The following is a 20,161-nucleotide window of genomic DNA, read 5'->3' on the forward strand; positions in this document are numbered from 1 at the left end:
CGCGATGTGGCCGTACGACGACTCTCTTCTTTGCAAATAAACGTGCGAGGGGTCTCGTCAGTTCGTCCAGTGCTCCTCCCAGTCGTTATTAAACTCCAATGGGCCTGAAAAGGAACTGGAAATCGAGCCTCGGTCGACAACGCGTCGATTTCGAAGCGTAAAAACGTGCGTTTCGGACGCACAATGACCACAATGACGTTCGAATGCTCGGAGATGCTACAATGGATGAAGGCAGAATAGCAAGGGACACCGATTTCTCCGCAATTTCTGTTATTTTGGCTGAATCCGGAAAAGGTCCGAATCGTAGAAGGGAAGAAACCGGCTGTAAGGAATAGATCATCGACGGGAAGATGGGGAGAAGAGTGTACAAGGCGTGAGTTTAGAACCGTCCCGAGTGCCAGGTGCAACCTCCTTCTCTTCTCGTTCCTATACCTGTGCCCTCGACGAAGCCTGTATTCTTTGAAATCGTTCCCGACCATTTTAACCTCGACGATCTCAAGGATATTGTGGGATACGGACGACGGTGATACTCGTGGTTTGACGAATCGATAGAGAATTTTTTATTTCGAACGACGACGAGTCACCAGCAGTTTAATGCTGCAGTCGAGAAGAAACGACCACGAGCGTCGTATTTTACGAAATAATTCATCGCCATGCGTGTATGTTCGTTTTAATAATTCAACGATTTTTTTCCCAGTTCGTAACTCGTTTGTTCTACGTATCAAAAGAGGAATTTTTCATAAAAATTCACTAGCATTAGGTATGTCGCTGTTATACTATGTGGCACAACGGAAAATAGTAAAATAATCACTTCGACACGATATCGGAGATAATTAGACTGCCGTATCGATAAATTCTAACAACGAGTTAGATTATGACGCTGTATGAAATTGGATATTTACGTTTACGACGAGATGGAAAAACTCATTTTGGGAACGAAGGCAAACTTTGAACGGTCTAAAACAAATACTGCGGGTGATATTTACGTATGAAATTTTAATTGCGATTAACGTGCGCGACGCCAGTGGAATGTACAATAAAATAAAGAAAGAAATCGATGCTAATCAAATTGCAAGACAGAATTTGGAATGTATAATTATAGATTAATTATAAATATATTTATTTCTATACGATGAAATTCTGCTATCGATAGAATTTTCACATACATGTGCGATCACGTAATCAATGTGCGATCATATAAAATTTCCTCGCTGGTTTAATTATTTAGCTGTTCAGTTAATACGACACCGGTTTACTTATCTTACCTTCTGCTTTATTTATATTTCTGTTACGTTTCTACTTCTACTTATATGCCCATGTATGTACGTTATCTCCGACTGCTAATTACCATCATTTTTCGTGGGATAACAGCGCATGCTAAAGTATAATTTGTTTAATTTTCGTGTAATATTTGCCGCATTCATGGATTGTTTGTCTCGTTTACGGCACGAATATTCTGCGAACATAATGAAAAATTATACATTTGTATAGAATGAACGTAAAAGTCATTTGCATCTAGATAATGTTCTGTAGCCCACAAGAAAATTATACGCTACATTTTTACATGTATTTCCATAAAAATCATAATATTAACATATTCTATCAAGTTTCTAAAAAAAACTTTATACCTGATGACGTATGCGGCAAATAGAACAGAAATATATTAGGATAAAGAAATCGGCCAATGCGAACTGCGTGATTAGAAATAGCAGTAATTAGATTGCATTTTTATGCATTTACGAGAAACTTAGAAACGTAAAAATGCACAGAAGGATCATAATACTACCATCTACCGATACATCTACCAATGTTCCTCTTTTTTAATCGTATCTATAAAAATATCAATTTACACAAATATTCGCAATCAAATAATAATTCCTATGTAAATATAGGATATCCCAGATTTTTTTTTTTTTTTTTTCGTTAAAAAGCGTCGATATATTCCGTGCGTAAAGATAAAAAGGAAGAGATTATACGTGCAAACATAGAGAGATAAATGCTTGGTTAAAATATCGCAAGAAAGGCGTAAAATAACGACGATTTAGCTTTTGATGGAATAGTTAAATTTGTGATCCAAGTTTGCGGTATTCAACGATATCTAGAACCTTGATCAGTCGTGAAAAGAGCGCTTCATCGGCATCCCATTGCGTCATCGACATTCGTTATAACAATTATCATAACGTGTGGGTAAATTTACGCGTGACACAATGCGTAAAACATCGATGTCTGCAACGGTATAAATAAATACAGAGCACGATTATTCACTAGATTTATATTTGTCACGTGCAAATCAGTTTATTCCATGATACGTATTGCGAATTTAAATTATGCAGATTTCCAGTGCCTACGTTTTAATACCATCGTTCTTCGTTCGTCGCGATCATTTCTTCTCTTAAAAACCATAGATATGAACGTAGTATAAATTTTACTTTACAATCGTTTCTTACGCAGTTCCGTGCGTAAACGTGTTCGAGTTTTACAATTAAAGACCCAAGTACAGATCTTTGTCCGAACGAAGTTATCGAAAGCACCGTTGATTTTGTCTGATCGTTCGTTTGAATTTAATTAACAAATACGTCACTGTGAAATTTAAAAATACATTTGTTCTTCGATCGACGTGAATTAATTTTTAATAATAAGAAAATAAAGAATAAACTTTTCGCGAGGGAGGTGATTAAACGCGTTGAAACAAACGTGTTATCGATGCAGAGCGAATTAGGAACTTTAAATAATTGAAACATTTGGAACGCTCTAATTTGCTTTGCATCGATAAGACGTTTTCGAAAGGAAGATTACCTACTACGAATAATATTAAATCAAACGTGAGAAAAGGGAAAGCTAAACTGTCGAGTACGGATAAAAGCTGCGCGATTGTGTAGCCGGTACGGATAATATAATTTTCTACCTTATCCGCTCTTGATATACGCATTCTTAACGATTGTTACTGAAAATGCCCGTCCATAGCCCGTATCTTGTCTGCGTTAAAAATACGTAATAATCCTATATTCGCCGTACAGAGTCGCAGACGGCGCAGAAAACGCTCTGTTCCTTTTCAAAGTCGGTGTTTTAGAACGTAAAACAGGAAGTTCGATGTAACGCGTGTTACGGTGAACGATTTAACGCGCCCATCGCGCCTCGTCCGTGACCGTACTACTCGAGTTAAGCGCTCCGATGGAAGCGCCTTCGCTTGCGATACGCGACAAAATCTTGTATAACGCCATCCGTCGATACGAGTAGATTTCTATTATGCCGATACAACGATACACCCCATAAATAAAAATTTAGTTAATTTAAAGTTTTCGCACGTTGTTGATGAAGAATTTAAGTTGCGTTAATTTTGTCGCGTCGTTATATTCGATCGCATTCGTTGAGTCGAATATCGTTCGTGCTGCAACATCCGGTATGCAACAAGTACTCTGGCATATGTATATGTAAGCCACCGCGACGTTTGCTGAAAGGGTGGCCCCAAACGATTACGACGAGGAATCATTTTGGCCAGGCTGACCGCGTGATCGTCGATTCGGCTTTCACGAACAAAGTATGGTGTTGCGAAGGAGCACTGTGCGGCCGATGATCCAGTATGCCAGTAATTGTTGGCACTGTGTCATCGGCATAATGCGCACAGGTGCGAAATCGATCGGTCGGTTCATCAACCGTGTCACCCTAGTACGTTCCACTTTTGTCGGTCGCGTTAGCCGGCGTACAGAGTACAGCGATCGGACGCTAGCCCCGGGAGATCCGGACTCGCGCGGCGTATTCCTCTTAGTAGACTCGGACCATGCTCGAGCGTCGTTTGCGAGTTCCGTCACCGAGGAATCAACGATACTTAGATACATGTATACTTGGCGTGCATACACACGCTGCTCACGTACGTACGTAAAGGTGGTTTCGAGCCCACGCACGATCTATACACCTGGCGTGCAGAAGGGGATGGCACGCACACGCTGAAAGTCACTCGGTAACACGTCGGTGAGCTATGGGAGTTCGCGAGGTGGTCGAGAGGGAGAGGCAAGGACCCAGCATCCGGGCGAAGGAGGAAGATGGAAACAAGGTTCTCCGGTACACGGTGGTGGGCAGAATATTGATCTGTAGGGTGGGCTTCGGGGATGGTGTCCTCGAGCCCTCCACCCCAGACCACCCACTCTCCCGATCCTACTTCTCTGTCTCACCAGAGCACCCGGCCGGTAGCCGAACCGGTAGTGGGGAGGACGCTAGTTGCGTGATGGTCCAGTCCGCAGCTTCCCGCGAAATCGTGGTGGGACTGAAGGTGAGCGGTAGGGGTAGCACGAAGGAAGGGATGGTGAATGCATAGGGTGGTGGAGGGAAGGTTGTACTCATCGCGGAAAGCCTTCCTCGCGTCTATATCGCGGCGGTAGCTGCGAGTCGCGAGAGCTCGACCGGCAGCTCGTACACGACCCCGACCGCCTTCTATTTCAGCGTACTTTCAGTTCCGTTTGGATACCCGATCACAGAACGAGCCGGTTTTCTGCCCCTCTTCTCCGTCTTTGTCTATTACCCTCTCGCTCGCTTTTTCGCTCGCCCACTCTTACACTTCTCACCCTCTCTTCTCTCTCCCTCACCCTAGCTATCTAGCTGTTGCCCCCTTGGCTCTATCCGCGCACACGCCTCGCTTCTGCCGTCCGCTTCACCTTTTTCTCCACCGCTGTCTCAGTGTACCGCGAGTCGCCTACGTCTGCTTGTAGACCTCGTATCGTCCGCGTGTGATAGTGCGTCAACGATCGTAGCCCTGTTCGCTCGAACCCGTCGTCCGATCACCCGGTCACATCGGCTTCGCTTCGCCACCGTAGCGGCCGGTGCGTACGATGACCGATCCACCTCGTACCTCGTCGTATCTTTCGAGGACGCGTTCGAGCAGCAAGTGATCGCGAGACTCGACGAACCCGTCGTGGTCGTGCAGCGTCGAGCGACAACGGGCTAAGCTACGCGAGCACTAGCGTCATCGTGTACACGATGACGAGGCGTCGTGAACGCGAGCCAGCGGTATCGTCCTAACCGAATCTCGAGCCGAAGATCTCGTACGCGAATCTCGAGAGGGACTGGCCAGCGATAAAGCAGCATGGTTTTGCACAAGGACGAGCGAGTTAGCGGACGTGTAACGAACGAGAAAGGGAAGAGGAAGCGTGCCGAGAGGATTTGATGTAAGAGAAGCAAGCCTGCAGAAGTGGGAGCAGCACGCTTGGCCAAGTTGCCTGGATACGGCTAGCAGCACCGTGTTGCGCTCCGCTCGAGTAGGAGGAAGCGAAGGAGGTGGAAGGTGGTGCTAATACACGAAAGGATGGAGGGTGCAGTGGACAGTAGTGGGACGAAGAAGACGATGCACGAGGCCGACCAGGCTACGAACGCAGGCTCGTGCCGCGTCCAACAATCGCGATAACATAGCTGCCTTCTTTGGATACGATTGCCTATGATAATCGTGCCAGAAGCGTTACTCGCCGTGGCAACTCGCCGCGTCCAACTCTTCGTACTCCGATCTCCTCAACTGCTATCCCTTGAAAACTCATCAACACCTTCGGCGCAAATCATCGTTCACCGATACCTTCCATTCGAACTGAACAACCTTTCGCTTCTCTCACGATTCTTCCTCGATTCTTGTACGAAGGTGGTCGCGCGAATTCCTAATGAGAAATTTCGATAAGTTCGCGGACCAGAAAATAGCAGTGTCAAGAAGAAACGAATAGTGTGTTCGTAGTATTTCGTTCCTCCGATCGTACTTCCATAAGGGATGAGTGTATTCGTGCCAGTGAACACCGTACTCGTAGTTGGATAACGAAAGAGAAAGAAAACCTATTAGGTCGAATACACGCGTCTGTGATCGATACAAACACCTGTGAAACGAGCGCGTCCGAGAGACATATGGAATTTTCTTTACGTACGCGTATCCGGAAACAACGGTCCTCTTTTCGCAAACGACGCGTCCGCTCGACGTGCACTTGATACGCGAAGCTAGAACGTTGCCGTGTAACCGATAAATTGATAAACGATACCGAGACGACAGACACCGAACGCAATCGTAGGTACGTTCGTACTAACGAGTTACAAATCGCTGTTGCAACTTTCCAAATAAGAATTCCTATTTTTGTGTCTCTCGCCAGACCACTTTGTCGCGACCAGGCGATGTATTTACCGCGTTCCCTGATTTCTCCGAACAAGGTTTCGAGAACGATACCCTTTGACGTTCAAAAATTTCGTCACAAACGTGTATATTCAAGCATCGTTTCAAGGGATGCTGATTAAAGCTGAGCACCGTTTAAGTAGCGCGAGCAACGCAGCGTTACGCAGAATTCTCGAAAGATTCCATCGAATATCTTTGCAATCGTTGGAATAATTTCAAATTTCGATTACACCGTCTATTCGGAGCAGGTTGGCGTGCACATTTTTGTCATCTGTCACTTCATTTTGTATGCAAAAAGTAAAGGGCTCGCGACGCTGGTCCCTGACGAAACGGCTACAATCTCTTTATTCGAGACACGTATCGCCGATGGGAGCGAAACGGTAAACCAAGGGGCTAGCCATCCTTCAAAATGATATTTCATTTTCTGGATACTCGTAAGCTTAATATCAGTACGCGGATGAACTCTATTTCCTGTTAGCTTCGGCTATTAAAAGCTCCGATTTTCGTGTACCGTGTTACGTAGAACGCAGATGCGCATAAAACCGTCGTTGGCAATATTTCTTGAACGCGGAAACGCATAGATCTTTCTCGCAATTGCACGGAAACACAGATCGGAATACTAGAGTTCCAACATTTCATATATCGATGGCGGTGGCTAGGAATTTCATTTTAAATTTTTGGTTAAAAATGTCCAAGTCTTGCGATACGATTTTGAGTAAAAGTTGCTTAATCAACAGGTATGGAGAAGATCGAACTTGCCGCGATTGAAAACGATTCCAACGATACGAATAATTCGTTTGGCGCGATGAATAAATGCGGAACGATTTAATCGTATTCTTGATCCATTTTCAATTGTTATCGATAGGTCACGTTGTCTCGAGTATCTTGAAACGCCTCTGTCCAAGCTCGAGACATTTCAAGATCGTTGATTTACTGTAACTTGCTATAATTTTGCATGTTATTTATCGTTATACGAATTATATTTCTTCGATAATCGATTTAACGGACGAAAGATCGGTTCCGTAAGTGTCGAATTATTCGCTCGATACCGTTTGACGTCACGATCGGAGTATAATGAAATTTCTTTGACGACTTTGATTCGTGGGCTGCCCTATCGACGACGTAATGTCAAATTTGTATTTCTGACTAGGTCGTAATGTCGAAATTAATTAGTAATGCACGCAAGTGTAGATTCAACGACTAATTTAATCATATTACGATAAATTCGAATAACCGACATTTCTCACAAAATTTCCTTCGTAGAGTTCTCACCGTAATGCTTTTGTTCCCACGTCCGTTACATTTAAATTCCAGCCATCGCTTTGTTAACGCGATACGAAATTAACTTACCACGTACAATAACGCGATTAAACATCGTAGCATTTCCTATAAGGGGCAAATGAAATATCGTCTAAACCGTAACAGGAGGCGAGGAACAACATTCGCACACGATAAATTATAGTAGTAACGCGTTTTATTTTGAACATCGAGTCACAGAGATCGATATTAATCGAATGAAATGTTCCTCGCTTGATATCGATCGGTCATAGGTGACCGTAACGGGTTAAGTTCGATCTAAATTAGGCTACCTCGTTGCAAAATGTCCAAGTTTAATCTGTGTTCTTTACCTTACGTGATAAATGCGATTGATCGATTTATCTCAGACCATCGTAGGACACCTATGACTCGATCGTACTAATTGAAAATGATGTATCGTTCGAGCTTCACGGTACGCGATGTTCTGTATTCTCTCGGCATAAAACGTTTGTTCCTCTTGCAAACAAATAAAACAAAAGGTTTCGCGTCTCCAATCCTTCACGGGGTTTCCGTTGTACCAAGCGAAAAAGGATGGCAATTTATTATTTTCAAAGTAGAAATAATTGCAGAATGTCGCTTAAAGACGAGAGAAATAGGAGAAAATAGGGTCGTGAAAGTTGTTTAGTTGGTCACATTGATACGATGGCACAATTATTTTCAGGTGCTTAAAGCGAGCATGCTCGGCGCGTGGAGAGGTTCGACGCGGATCTAAAACCGTGGTGTCGATAGGCAGCAGCGGCAGTAGCGACCAACGAAAGGTTTGAGCGAGTACGCGTGTGGCGGGTGATTGTACAAAGGAAAAGTGTCGGGGACAACGATTGGTTATGACGGCAAAGTCAGGCGGCATCGTTTCGGGTGCATCGTTGTGACGATTAGCGTACAACTCGCGGTTCGATCGTTTGCCTGTCGACAGGATGATCAGAATCAGGAAGACAGTTCGCGACGAAGAGTTCCCGGGCGACGTTCGAGACGGTGATCGCAGTTCGTAAAAGTGACACGAAAAATATATAGCGTAGTGCGCGCACCAGTGGTGAACGGACGGACGACGGAACAGCGGCTGGAGAACGAAAGGAAGGGAGCATTCGCCGGATTCCGGGTGGCCGACTCTTGCGAATAGGAAATGTCGAGCTGGCCGAGTCTGCAAAATTCATTCGCCATGGCGAACCAGACGAGAGGTCTGCCACAGATGCGAATAAAGCTTTGTACGGTCAGCGCCGGTCTCCAAATAGTCCTCTTGCTCACCGTCCTACCTCAAGGTAAGTTCCGTATCCGCTGATTTCCTCCGATCTTCCGTTATCGTTCGACTCGCTATTCCATCGTTCGACGTCGTAATTTCCTACAGTTGAGGATTTTCTTCGTCTAAGGGAGAATACACGCGAGGAAAGGCGTTAATAACGTTCGATAGCATGCTGAAATTTTCTTTTCCACTACGTGACAACTTTAAAATAACGCGAGGAGCATATGAAAACTGACTGCCTGTGATTCTTGAAACGTAGTATCGCTATCGACGACATATCGCTCTTTAAGTTGCTTCCTTCTACACTTCCTGTTGATTAATTTCTACTAATTTTATGTTCGGTTTTGTCAATTTACGAAATTAATTTGCAGAAATTGCCTTACGAATGGCGTTTAACCGTTTTTTCCAACGCAACGTCTATTTAACGGCTGGAAAGTGTACGTTACTATCCGATTTAATCGAAGCGATCGATCGCAGGAACACGCATATTCCGTTATGCGACCAGCTCGTAATAATTTGCATTGTGTATCGGTGTTTCTATATGCAAATACTTTGCACACTCGAATATTCTCAAATGTTTGTAGTAGACCCGCAGGTTATACGCTTACGGCTGTTGGAATTAAATTCTGGTATCTCATTTTATTTCTGACGAGTTTTAGAATCGTTGTTTGTTATCAAGAATGCATGCACATGGTACGTGTATCGAGGAAAAACGGTCGAATTCGATGATTTTAGAACGACACCGATAATTTAACCGTATAATACAAACAATTACGGTGATTGCTTATTTTCATTTCATACAAGTTTTAGAGAAAGTAGAACAAAGTAATACAGACAATCTAAATTTTGTAGTACTTTCTGTGTTGGCGATATTAATTTACAAAAAGCTCTCTGTATTAATCATAGTTAATTATAACGCTCGATTAATTATAACCGTTATTAGCTATTATTGTTAATCATCATTATTATCGTATGTATTTACTAATATATTATCGCTGATCGTTAACCACCCGTCGTAAAATAATTTACACATAGTCGTTACAAATTTCGTGTACACGTAGCTAAACGATATATCGATGTGTTCGCCAACTACCCGCGACAAATTTTTCGCAAAGAATATTTTGTTAAACGGTAGAAGATAAGACTGTGCTTTTACTGATTCATAAGGAACAGTTACGAAACTCTAAACTGGAGAAAATTTAATTCGACGATTGATTCATTTTTCAAGAACGAATTACGATATTACGTGCGATCGAAAGTCGAGACAAGGATGCAATCGTAAAATCGTAGCTTTTCCCGATCGTCGGTTCGTTTCGTCGTAAATGAAACTTCTTGTAGTTTTTATTCAAAACTAATCCTCCCCTCCTCTGTGCCAGAAAACTTTTGATACCGAAAGAGACAGAAATCGTACGACCCCGTTTTCAGTTCTGCCGTAGTGGCTTGGTTCCCACCTTGTAAAGTGGAAATCCAAAGTGAACCTCAATTAGAGGTGGTACGCCGAGCTTATCGAGACTCGCTTTCAAAGCTATTTCCTCCATCTCGAACCGTATCTCCATCTTAGCTTCTGCCCTTCTTACGTTATACCTATGTATTTATACAGGAATCGACACATATACATAATATATAAATCTATCGCGGTACGCGTAAATATAGATACGATGCAGATATTCATCGGTCTGTGTATGTATTTTCTAAATAGAATTCTGCATTTTCCCAATTTTTGTTCGATATTCTGTTTTACGTTGTCTTCGGGCTATTTTAAGCGAAAGTATACCGTCAAGTTTTTGGTTATCGCGTGTCAATGTTAAATGTAACGTTCGATCATCGTAGAGTGTTAAGCTTAATGCAGAAATTGAATTTTATTCGCGAAAATTTCAACGTTAAACATGTTCGATTTTAAAGGTACGTATACGACCAAGCTACGAACCTTTCGAGTTCGTTTCTCGTCAATCAAACGTTAATGAAAAGAATTTCACGCTCCATTTTTTAAATACTCCATATTTCGACCGCGACCGTACTAAATTAATCATCGATTGACGGGCACTTAAGCGAACACGAACGTGGCAACACTTAAATTTTCACCTTCGCTACCATTTTTCCGCATGGTCGGTGAAACGGACATGTCCGAAATTACATCCGAAATGTAATGGTTCGCGTCTCTGGCCGTTAGAGAACTTGCGTACAGCTCGTTACATCGAAAGTGGCGTTCAAACGTGTGTAATATATCGCCTTGTCAATCATAATCAAGGTTAGCAGACCCGGTGTCAGTGTAGTCGGTATAACGAAATCAGTCTCGCTTCACATTGTTACGTCCTGCCATTTGAATCGATGTCTGATTTCACTGTCACCAGGAAACCGCGTTTCCCCCTTTTTCCGCTGTGATTGATAAACGCACGCTCTTTATTTCGTCTCTATTTGCTGGTATAAATCGTTTCGCGTAATCTTTTCACTAGCAACTTTGAAGTAGATCCGATGCTTTCTTTATTTCCGTCGAAGTTGTATTCGTTTCCACGACTGACTCGATTCTACGCTCGGAGTTTATTCTTAGAAACGTGGTTGCAATTTTGGACACATCACGCTCGATGCTTGGAACATAATTTACGTTTAGTAGGAAGATAGATCGTTTGGATTATTCGTTTCAGTGACAGTTAAGTCTGAAACAATCGAAGAAAACTTAGTACACATGATAAATACGATCATTTCTGTCTCGTCTGTGATTAAAGACTGACTCATTTCTTACAGATTCTGAATTCACAAGTTATTTTAAAAATTACTCTTTCACGAAGTTCGAACGCTAAGAAAATTATTCGCAAGTAGACGAACAAAAAATGTGATAACGTAACTGACAAAACGCAAATTTATATATATACGTACATATATATAATATGAGTTCTTGACAATTACTCGTCCACTCCACTCCGATTAGCTTTTAAACAGTTTCTGCAAGTTAACTGATCATGATATTAGTAGAATACACGATTGTCGATAAAACACGCGTCATGAAACGTGGTCTGGCTGTATTCGTGACGGAAACCGAGGTTACAGGCGGCAGTAGATACGGAATATCGAGCACAGACGCAAGGAACGAGGAGCAGGTTAATCGGCTGGAAAGTATTTCTTCTGTAAAAGAATACGGAAATGTTCTTTAGGTTGTTAATTCTAGGGAACGCGTGTTCAACCCCGAACATGGCATGTTACAAGAATCTTTACACGCTGAAATCTTATAATAAAAATATCGCGTTTTGATAGATCGTAGAGAGTTGCTAAAAATGCACCGTCACAGGAAACAGGAGATCGCTCTTCCACATTTCATTCTTATCCAACGTTTATATCGAAAAAATGTTTATTCCAGTTTTTAATACTTCCTGAAGCAAGAATTTACGATGTCTCGGACGTGCATTAGCTGCATCGCCTCGCGTTAAGTACATGAGCGGCAATAAAAGAAGTCTTGAAATATCTTGCAGTTTAGCGAAACGCTCGTACGAAACTAACTGGTAAAGAGTCAGAATTAAAGAGAGATCCGGTAACCAGTTGTGCAAAAGTGTGATATAAGAGAGCACGCGGTATAATTAATCTTTGTATCTTCTCCTCTCGTATGACGAATAAAGCAACGGAAACTACACTCGGATGTAAATGAGTACAGGATTCATCCCTTTTGCTGGACATCGTTTATTTCTAAATTCACGAAACTCTGTTTATAAGCATTCTATTGAAACGATGGCGCATGGCAGATTTTTCTCTATGCGCTTTAGCGACCACTCTATCTGCGCTCCTAAATTCACGAGGTTTTTCTTTAGAAATATTTTACTCGGGAATAGTAACACGCACAGATTTTCCTTTTGTGCGTTTCATCGCACACTGTACGAAAAGTCGTCCACTATTTTCATCTCACCTGCGTTTCCTCGACACCGTTCGAGCGTGGTGATCGACGATCGAAGAAACGGACGGAACCGCGTGTAATACAGAAGCTTCCCTTCCGATGGTTTACACGATGTGCTACACATTACGCTAGATAAACGACAAAAGAGCGTGTAAAGAAGCGTTAAATGCAACAATGGGTTGGCTGGCTGGTAAAGAATGTATTTTCGAAGGTCGAAGCTCGCACATTTCTTCGTTCGGCCAGGAGATTACAGCTGATAATAAGTCATCCGATTTATCGGCATGTTCTGGCTGAAATATCCCCTTGAAGGGGCCAGATTTCAGAGGTATCCACCCACAGCGATGCTCGCGATTGTGAGTTATTTTCATCTGAAAGGCGGAAAGCTCCCTGTAAAACTGGCCGGGACACTACGTATTTTTCCATTTTAAGGTTTACACTGACCAATGGCGGTTTCTCGATTATTTACGCCGGCAATAAGATTCATTGCGATCTGTATATGGTCATGGTGTGTTTTCGCGTGACAAATAACCAAGAAAAAAAAAAAAAAAAAAAAAAAAAAAAAAGAAAGCGAATGAAGACATGAAACAAACAAGTGAAAAAAGATTCATTTCTTCTTAGCTTACTCATTCGTACCTTAGCGATCTAATTGCATATTTAATTACGCTCTACAATTCAACAATACAAGTGTCTGTTCTCGACGTGAAGCTAATTCATGAGGTATAACGGTTAACGTAGAAATTATTCTTCGTCATTGAACGATCGATCGTCGAATCGAACCTCTGGACATCTGTCAACTCTACGACAGAACCGAAGACATTATCGAAGAAAATAATCGCATTAAAGATGACCATTCGCAGTGATGAGGAACTTTTGAACGATACTGTTAAGGACAAGGATATAATGTACAAGATGTTCGCCAAGTTCGTACCATTTTCAAGCATGTAGTTTTGTACCTTCGGTTGTGATAAAACGTAGCCTCCATCTCCTTTTACGACTTCTTTCTAACCCTTTCGTTTTTGTCCTAACAATGGACGTTGCAGCGACCTGGACTAATAATAATCTAACGAGGCAATTTGGGGAATATGCCTGATGCTGTAAAATTTCTCGGTCGATGTCGTCTACTAACATTTTCGTGTCTTTTACAACACGAAAATCCACAATATCATGGTGGAAGACGACTGCCTTTCGATTCAATAATTTTGCAACTGTTCGGTTGTGGTCGCGAACCTTGAACGATGTTAACGTTCAAGGTGGAGGCAGATTAAAGATATCTATTAGGCTTGTGTTCAGTAAGTTTATTTAAACTGTTTGGTATAAACGGAAAATTATAAACTGTACGTAACGGAGTTGAACTTAGGCGAGTGCGTGATGAGTCTCTTGTCTCTTGAAACGCCTGATGCTTGTATCCTAACTGTCAGTCTAGGGGGTGTGTTTCAGTCAACGTTTCCTATGAAGTGGGAATCTGTTTCTGTCCAATCCTGTAACTGTCGACTTGTCGTGGGCGTCTCTCATGTGGCGCGCCTTGTGCGTACATGGTCGAGGGTGCGTAGCGTAACATTGGCGCCCTCGTCCTTGGTCTATTGTCGCGTTCTCATCGGGTGTTAAGGTTTAGGACACGTGGTTCAGCTTAGAGCGGATTTGTCCAATACTTACGATGCTACTTAGCCTCTCGGCGTGTAATTCGTACAACTTGTGACGTGGCAATTTCCAACTTTCCAAAAAATAGCGGATGTGCCGTCCGTCCTGCAAACTGAGGATCACCCAAAATTCCGAACATTTTCGTTCATTCTTAAACAACCAAATTAAAGATATATCCATCGACGAGAGAGGGAGAGAGAGAGAGAGAGAGAGAGTTTTAAAAACGCAACTTTACATGCAAAGATGGAGCAAGCTGAGCTTTTAGGGTTTCAGGGTTGGTAGAACTCGAGTTTCATCGGTTGGTGCGCGCGTTCGATTATGCAGCTGTTAGACGTCAAGATTTTTACATCGCATTAGCAAGAGGCTGGAAACACATCCATAACGTTCGATATTGATTCGTAGAAACACGCGCCCCCTCTTGGCCCCCGCCCCTCTTTCGACCGAGCGTGCACGGGCATTAACTGAAAAGAGCGCTCGAGAGGCTTACGAGCGAGATTTCACCAAGAGGAAAAATGTTTTTCAGTTCTGCGTGCCTTGTCGGCTTAACCTGTCGTCTCTCTCATTGTATTGGCTCGTGCTTGCATTCTTTCATGCCATCCATGGCCTTTTCGCTGATTTGACTTTAACACGTGAATTACACAGCGTTACGCTGTAATTACTTAAATATACTCATATAAAAGAGTAAAGAACTGGCACTCAGATCTAAAGATATTGTTGAGTTGTGCGATAAATGACCGTTGCTCTGTTTCTTTCGTGTTTGCTAACACACGTTAAAGATTCAAGTTAAGTGCTGAAAGCTGTCACGCGTGAAAGTTTACCGCAGCGCATTTTAAAGTAAAACCTCGTTTTAAAGTAAAAGGTTAATAAAACGAAGCGTAAAATGGAATTAAATATTTTATCATTGTGTAATATTACATGAAAGGTGGAAAGGGTATTTATTGTCTGAAGCGGTTACGTTGCGCTTGTTGTTGTTGTTTTTATATAGATCTTTTTTTAAACGACGAAGGGATCATCGTTAGACTTCGTTGAAACGATCAAAAGATAGAGAGTACATTTTTCGTTACTCTTGATAAGATGTCCTCATTTATACGGAAATTTATCGGGCCGAATCGTGCATAAAAATTAGCTGATTTTAATGCAAAAAATGTGTCAACGAGCAGTCGTAGTTGTCAAGTTTTTGTAAAGCGTTTTCCGTTTAACGTGTTTTGCAGCGTTCGAAAAAAGTGATACCCTCCAACAGCGATGTTCAGCATAGGTATTATGGTCGTGATCAAATTGATCACTGAAACTCCAATATTTTTTGTTCCCTGAGGTTTGTCACATGTTGCACTGCATTATCGCATCACGCGAAACGATCTTACGGCAGACAAATATAGAATACTGTAGTGTGCAAGTAACATTAAATTACCTATTATTTAAAGAATAAGCCACGAAGGAAATTTTTTGCATTATCTTTCCTCATTGTCGATATAGAACGTATAGAATCAGACTCATTTTTTCAACGCTCTGTATATCTCGCGTGTTAATAGCGTTCAGTTCCATCAAATTCTTTCAATCGCTAAACGCATAACACGTATCTACTTACAGAAAACGTTCCGTTATGATCTAAGAATCGAAACAGCAATTTTAACTTCCTTCCATGTAAAGATCAAGTTGAGGACCAATTCGCATTCTATTATTATACTACTATCGTACGTATCACATATTTTTCTAGCTGTCAGCTTCTCATGTCTGTCAGTTAAAAATGATATTTTAAGCACGATATTTATTAGCTTCGAATCGCTAACTGGCAAATGGCGAACGTACAAGCAAAATACACAAAGATGTATCACTGAAACGAGCTACGCGTTGTTTTTCAAGAAAATAAGCTTCTTCTTCCTACAGCAGAAGTTTATTTATGGCTGAGCTCGATAAAACAATTGTATTGTGATACGGTGTTGCAAAATTTAGATTAATTTCCCTTCGTTCCTACGTTTCTAGTTAATGTTACTTTAATGTCTCTCTATTTTAATCGTTTCAAGTATGTGTCATTGATAAAATTACATTGTACGGTACTACGAAAGTTTTAGAGAGTAATTAAGATCTATGGTTGGTCTGTGAAAACTTTGTTGTTTATGTATCGTATCATTTATAATCGTAGAAGATAGCAAGATTAAGTGCGACATCTTTAACTCGATATGTAAAATAAAGTATATCGCAGTGTACTTATAGCGTATAGAAATTATTCCTTTATTGACAAATTCGAACTATTCGACATACGGCCCGAACAAGCACAGCTACGCATCCAGGAAGACCGCGTTAAGAAAATACTGGTCGTTTGACATTCACCGAAGCACTCGAGTTTCAGTAGATTAGCCTTTAATGGATAACCGTTCGATCAAAATCGTTTCGAAGTAACCAAGCTTCGACGACTTAGTCCTTGGTAACGAATTTCAGTTCGAGTTATTGTCGACGATCAGATTGCGATGGACACGTGTAATATATCGCAGAACAATGTCAGTTTTTACAAACAACTATCGGTATTATCCGCTTGTCGTTCTGTAGCGTTCTATAGGATCGATAGTGAATTCGATTATGTATTAATTTGATTACAAGCATCATCTATGTAATATTTAGGATTTTTCAGCTTTTTCGCTACGCTTTATCAAACTTTATTAAGAGATTATGACAAAAGTACGAAATAAGATCGGACCGGTTCTTCGTACGATACATTAGTTAAACGAGCATTACTTTCAACGGCGAACAAAATATTTTAATATTTTGCTGACCGAGTATTTTGTTTTAGATATTTTATATATTCCTTTTCATTGTGTGTATTCCGTTTCGTTCAAATTATTTACTCGATACTCTACAATTTTTCAGAAATGTACGAACGTCAAATTTAGCGATCATAACAAGTAATCGATCACGCGGCATGGTTTCTGTGACAAGTTTGTACAATGCCGTGTCCATAATATTTCTTGCAACCGGATGTTCTTTCATATTCCTTACTGCTCGTATAAAATCTATCGTTATTAGAACAATTATGCTTCTCACGGTAATTATAAAATATACAGCGCGTATCTTCACAGCATCTTCGCATTCCCAGATAAGTAGAACCAACGTACGACGTTGTCAGCGTCTGATAGGTGCACGGCACGAAAGCAAAACTCTCGCCGTTGATGCGACAAGATGAACATCACGATCCGTATTAACTCATTCCCTATACGTTATTCTGGACGACGGTATAAATTTCATTCTCGAAAGTTCTAAACGCGTTCCTTTGGGTGCTGGCCCCTGGCAGCGTCGAAATGATTAATAATCTGACGTGAAGGCAGAAATCCTCGTGGGATTCGGTTAGAGAACGCTACGGCACCTTCATCATTTCGTTCTCACGCCGAACTTTCCCAAATTTGTACCGCGGGGAAACGTAAAAGAACGAAGATTTAGCCGTACTTTTCAAGGTTCCTTTATAGAGTCGTTTCATATTGAAATTGCCGCCATTCGTAACGTCAGCTAACGTTACGTGCCTTTTAATGGTGATTTACGATCGCTAGTCCACCGGCTTATAGCTCGGTCAGTCCATTTTCAGCAATTTGGGAAGTCGGGGATGTGTCGAAATCGCTAGGCTGACAGTCTCGTAATTTAATATTATTGCTTGTTAGCGTGATATTTATCTCCGAATGTAATTTACGTGTAAATGTATGTATGTAAATATGATAGTAGAAAACCAACGAATCCAGAAGAACAAAATCCGTATGGTTGCTACAATTTGTAATACGTAATACACACTTTTAACATGTAGGCAATATCCATAGAGTTACAGTAAAATTTATTGTTGCCATTGCGCAAAAGGATCGTATATTATTCGTATATTATAACTTGTACGCTTTGGTCAAATTCAAATTATCGTTGCTACAAATTGCCCAAAGTGCTCGGACACTTACGGACGATAGCATATGCGTATCGTGATATCAACTCTTGATAATTCGTGTCTTTTAAAAGAAAACACAGAAAAAAATGTAATTTGACGATTTCGATTTATCGCATGGCCTTGTTCATGATCGTCTCATCATCGGCAGCGCGTCTCGAAAAGTTAGAAAAGTTGGGAGAAAGCAACGTACGCAGGTGCTTCCGGTCTCGATATTTCCCAACTTTCAATCGCATTAAAATTTTTCGAAGAGCTCCGTCGTTCGCTCTAGCGTGGTCTCCGGCCTTCAAGTTTGGCCACATTTTTCAACCCACGCAGACTCACATTTAAATCCATTTTTAAACCCACACCGGATCGCGTTTAAATCCATTTTTCAACCCACGCCGGCTCGCGTTTAAATCCATTCCGCATCCCGATAACAGGAGCCAGCGTGTCGTATTTCCGCACGGTCTTTCTTCTCGGGTGGGATTCGCGAAAGGTCGGCAGCGCCGTATGTGCATAAACCGTAAGTTTTCCGCTTTCCAGCGGAAGTTCACCGCACCAATCACGCGCGGCGCTTGCGTGCTAGCTCGTATATTTATTCCGGTGGCACGGCGATATTTCCTCGCGAACGTCTCTGCTCTCCGATCTTCTCTCCCACATATTTACTTCTCCCGTTTAGCGGTTTGTAAATAAGCCAAACTGCTTGGGGATCATTGCCAGAAAGTTTCGCGGATCTCTAGCGAACGAACTTTAGCAGCTATCCAGTATATACTGGATCGCCTAAGAGGAAGTCGTCTGTCCTCAACTTCCAACGGAAGAAACCTTTGCCGCGTTCTGCTACGCGAGTGCTGTGGGTTTCGAAATTTGATTGCAACTTATCTAGCCTAGATACGTGTTCTAGACGTCCGTGGTGTAAGACTTTTGTCTGTTGTGTAGGTTGGAAGAAATCGTTTTCTATAGGCGATTTCATTTAAGGAGACAAACTTCGAGCAAATATAGTTCACGTAAGAGCGGCGTTTAATTTCGAAAAGCTATTATTCAGGTCGTAAAATAATTGACATTCTTTGACCTGGAAAAGTCGAAGTCACGGTCTTACGTATGCCGTTTGATGAATGAAACATTTCTCTGGTGCAGATGGATCGGCGGTGAAGAAAATTCACGGAGTATTAGAATTTGAATTTCTTATCGCCTCGAAAGGTATCTCAAGATCGGCTCTCGATTGTAAACCTACTATCTCGGTAGAGTCGTAGAATTCATTTCACATCAAATACCCCACTACTGGCCTTTTTGCTCCGCTATATTTTTTATTCCTTCCTCTATTTCAGTTCATTTCCATTGCTTTTCCGTATACGTAAAATTCAGTAATAAATTAGTTCGGACGGTGGGCGGCGAATTTCCTAATTGAACTGTTTCAATCGGTATAGCTTTACGGTGAAGTATAATCTACGATTTTAACCATCTAGATTTGCAATGTCACCGACTAACTAAATAGTAGCTTCAGTCCTTGAAATTGTCATTAATCCTTATCCGTTTCCATTAAATGCGAACTAGTCGGTCGTGTATTTCCTCCTTTGGGCTACTGGCGATCAAAGCGATTCTCAGGCAATTTCATGCAAATGCTAAAGAAGCTTAGACAGAGGCACGACGACAAAGCCAGTTAAATATTTAATTGCACCTCGAGTAAAACTGTAGATTTAGTTCGCTATATATCGCATTAATCGGACTTAGAGTAAATCGGTGATCTTAACGTACTACGGTTTCGAATTCTTCGATCTAATTTCGCCGTGTCATTTATTCAAAATTAAAAGACAGACTAGCGAAACGAATCTTTTATAGCTAATTGGTTCAATATTTCTTTATTTAAAAAGTGAAACCTCCCGTTTATGTTCCATTGCTTGAATTATAATCATAAAAAGACGACTTTATATGAACATCGGCAATTTAATTATATCGTATTAGTACTATTTCCCTTCGTTGATCCCAAAGTGGAAATCTCACGTATCTTTCAACGTTAACACCGATATTCCGATCGACAATCCTCTCATACATAAAACTCTCTGCTAA

General features: G+C 41.6%; 1 protein-coding gene across 5 annotated transcripts in view; it reads left to right on the top strand.

Moving 5' to 3' along the window:
* Positions 1-4,162: 4,162 nt before the first annotated feature.
* The window catches only part of LOC122577867 (neuronal acetylcholine receptor subunit alpha-7), a 260,880-nt gene continuing 244,881 nt past the window's right edge, over positions 4,163-20,161 (top strand). For 4 of the 5 annotated variants that reach the window (XM_043749581.1, XM_043749577.1, XM_043749578.1 and 1 more), the window contains exons 1-2: positions 4,402-6,035; positions 8,112-8,706. In XM_043749581.1, coding sequence (XP_043605516.1) covers positions 8,571-8,706 — 136 coding nt within the window. In that variant the 5' untranslated portion in view covers positions 4,402-6,035; positions 8,112-8,570. Of the gene's footprint in view, positions 4,268-4,401; positions 6,036-8,111; positions 8,707-20,161 lie in introns of those variants that run through there. The other variant, XM_043749579.1, reaches the window with a different exon arrangement.

The sequence above is a fragment of the Bombus pyrosoma genome, linkage group LG2 (genome assembly GCF_014825855.1).
Source record: "Bombus pyrosoma isolate SC7728 linkage group LG2, ASM1482585v1, whole genome shotgun sequence".
NCBI lineage: Eukaryota > Metazoa > Arthropoda > Insecta > Hymenoptera > Apidae > Bombus > Bombus pyrosoma.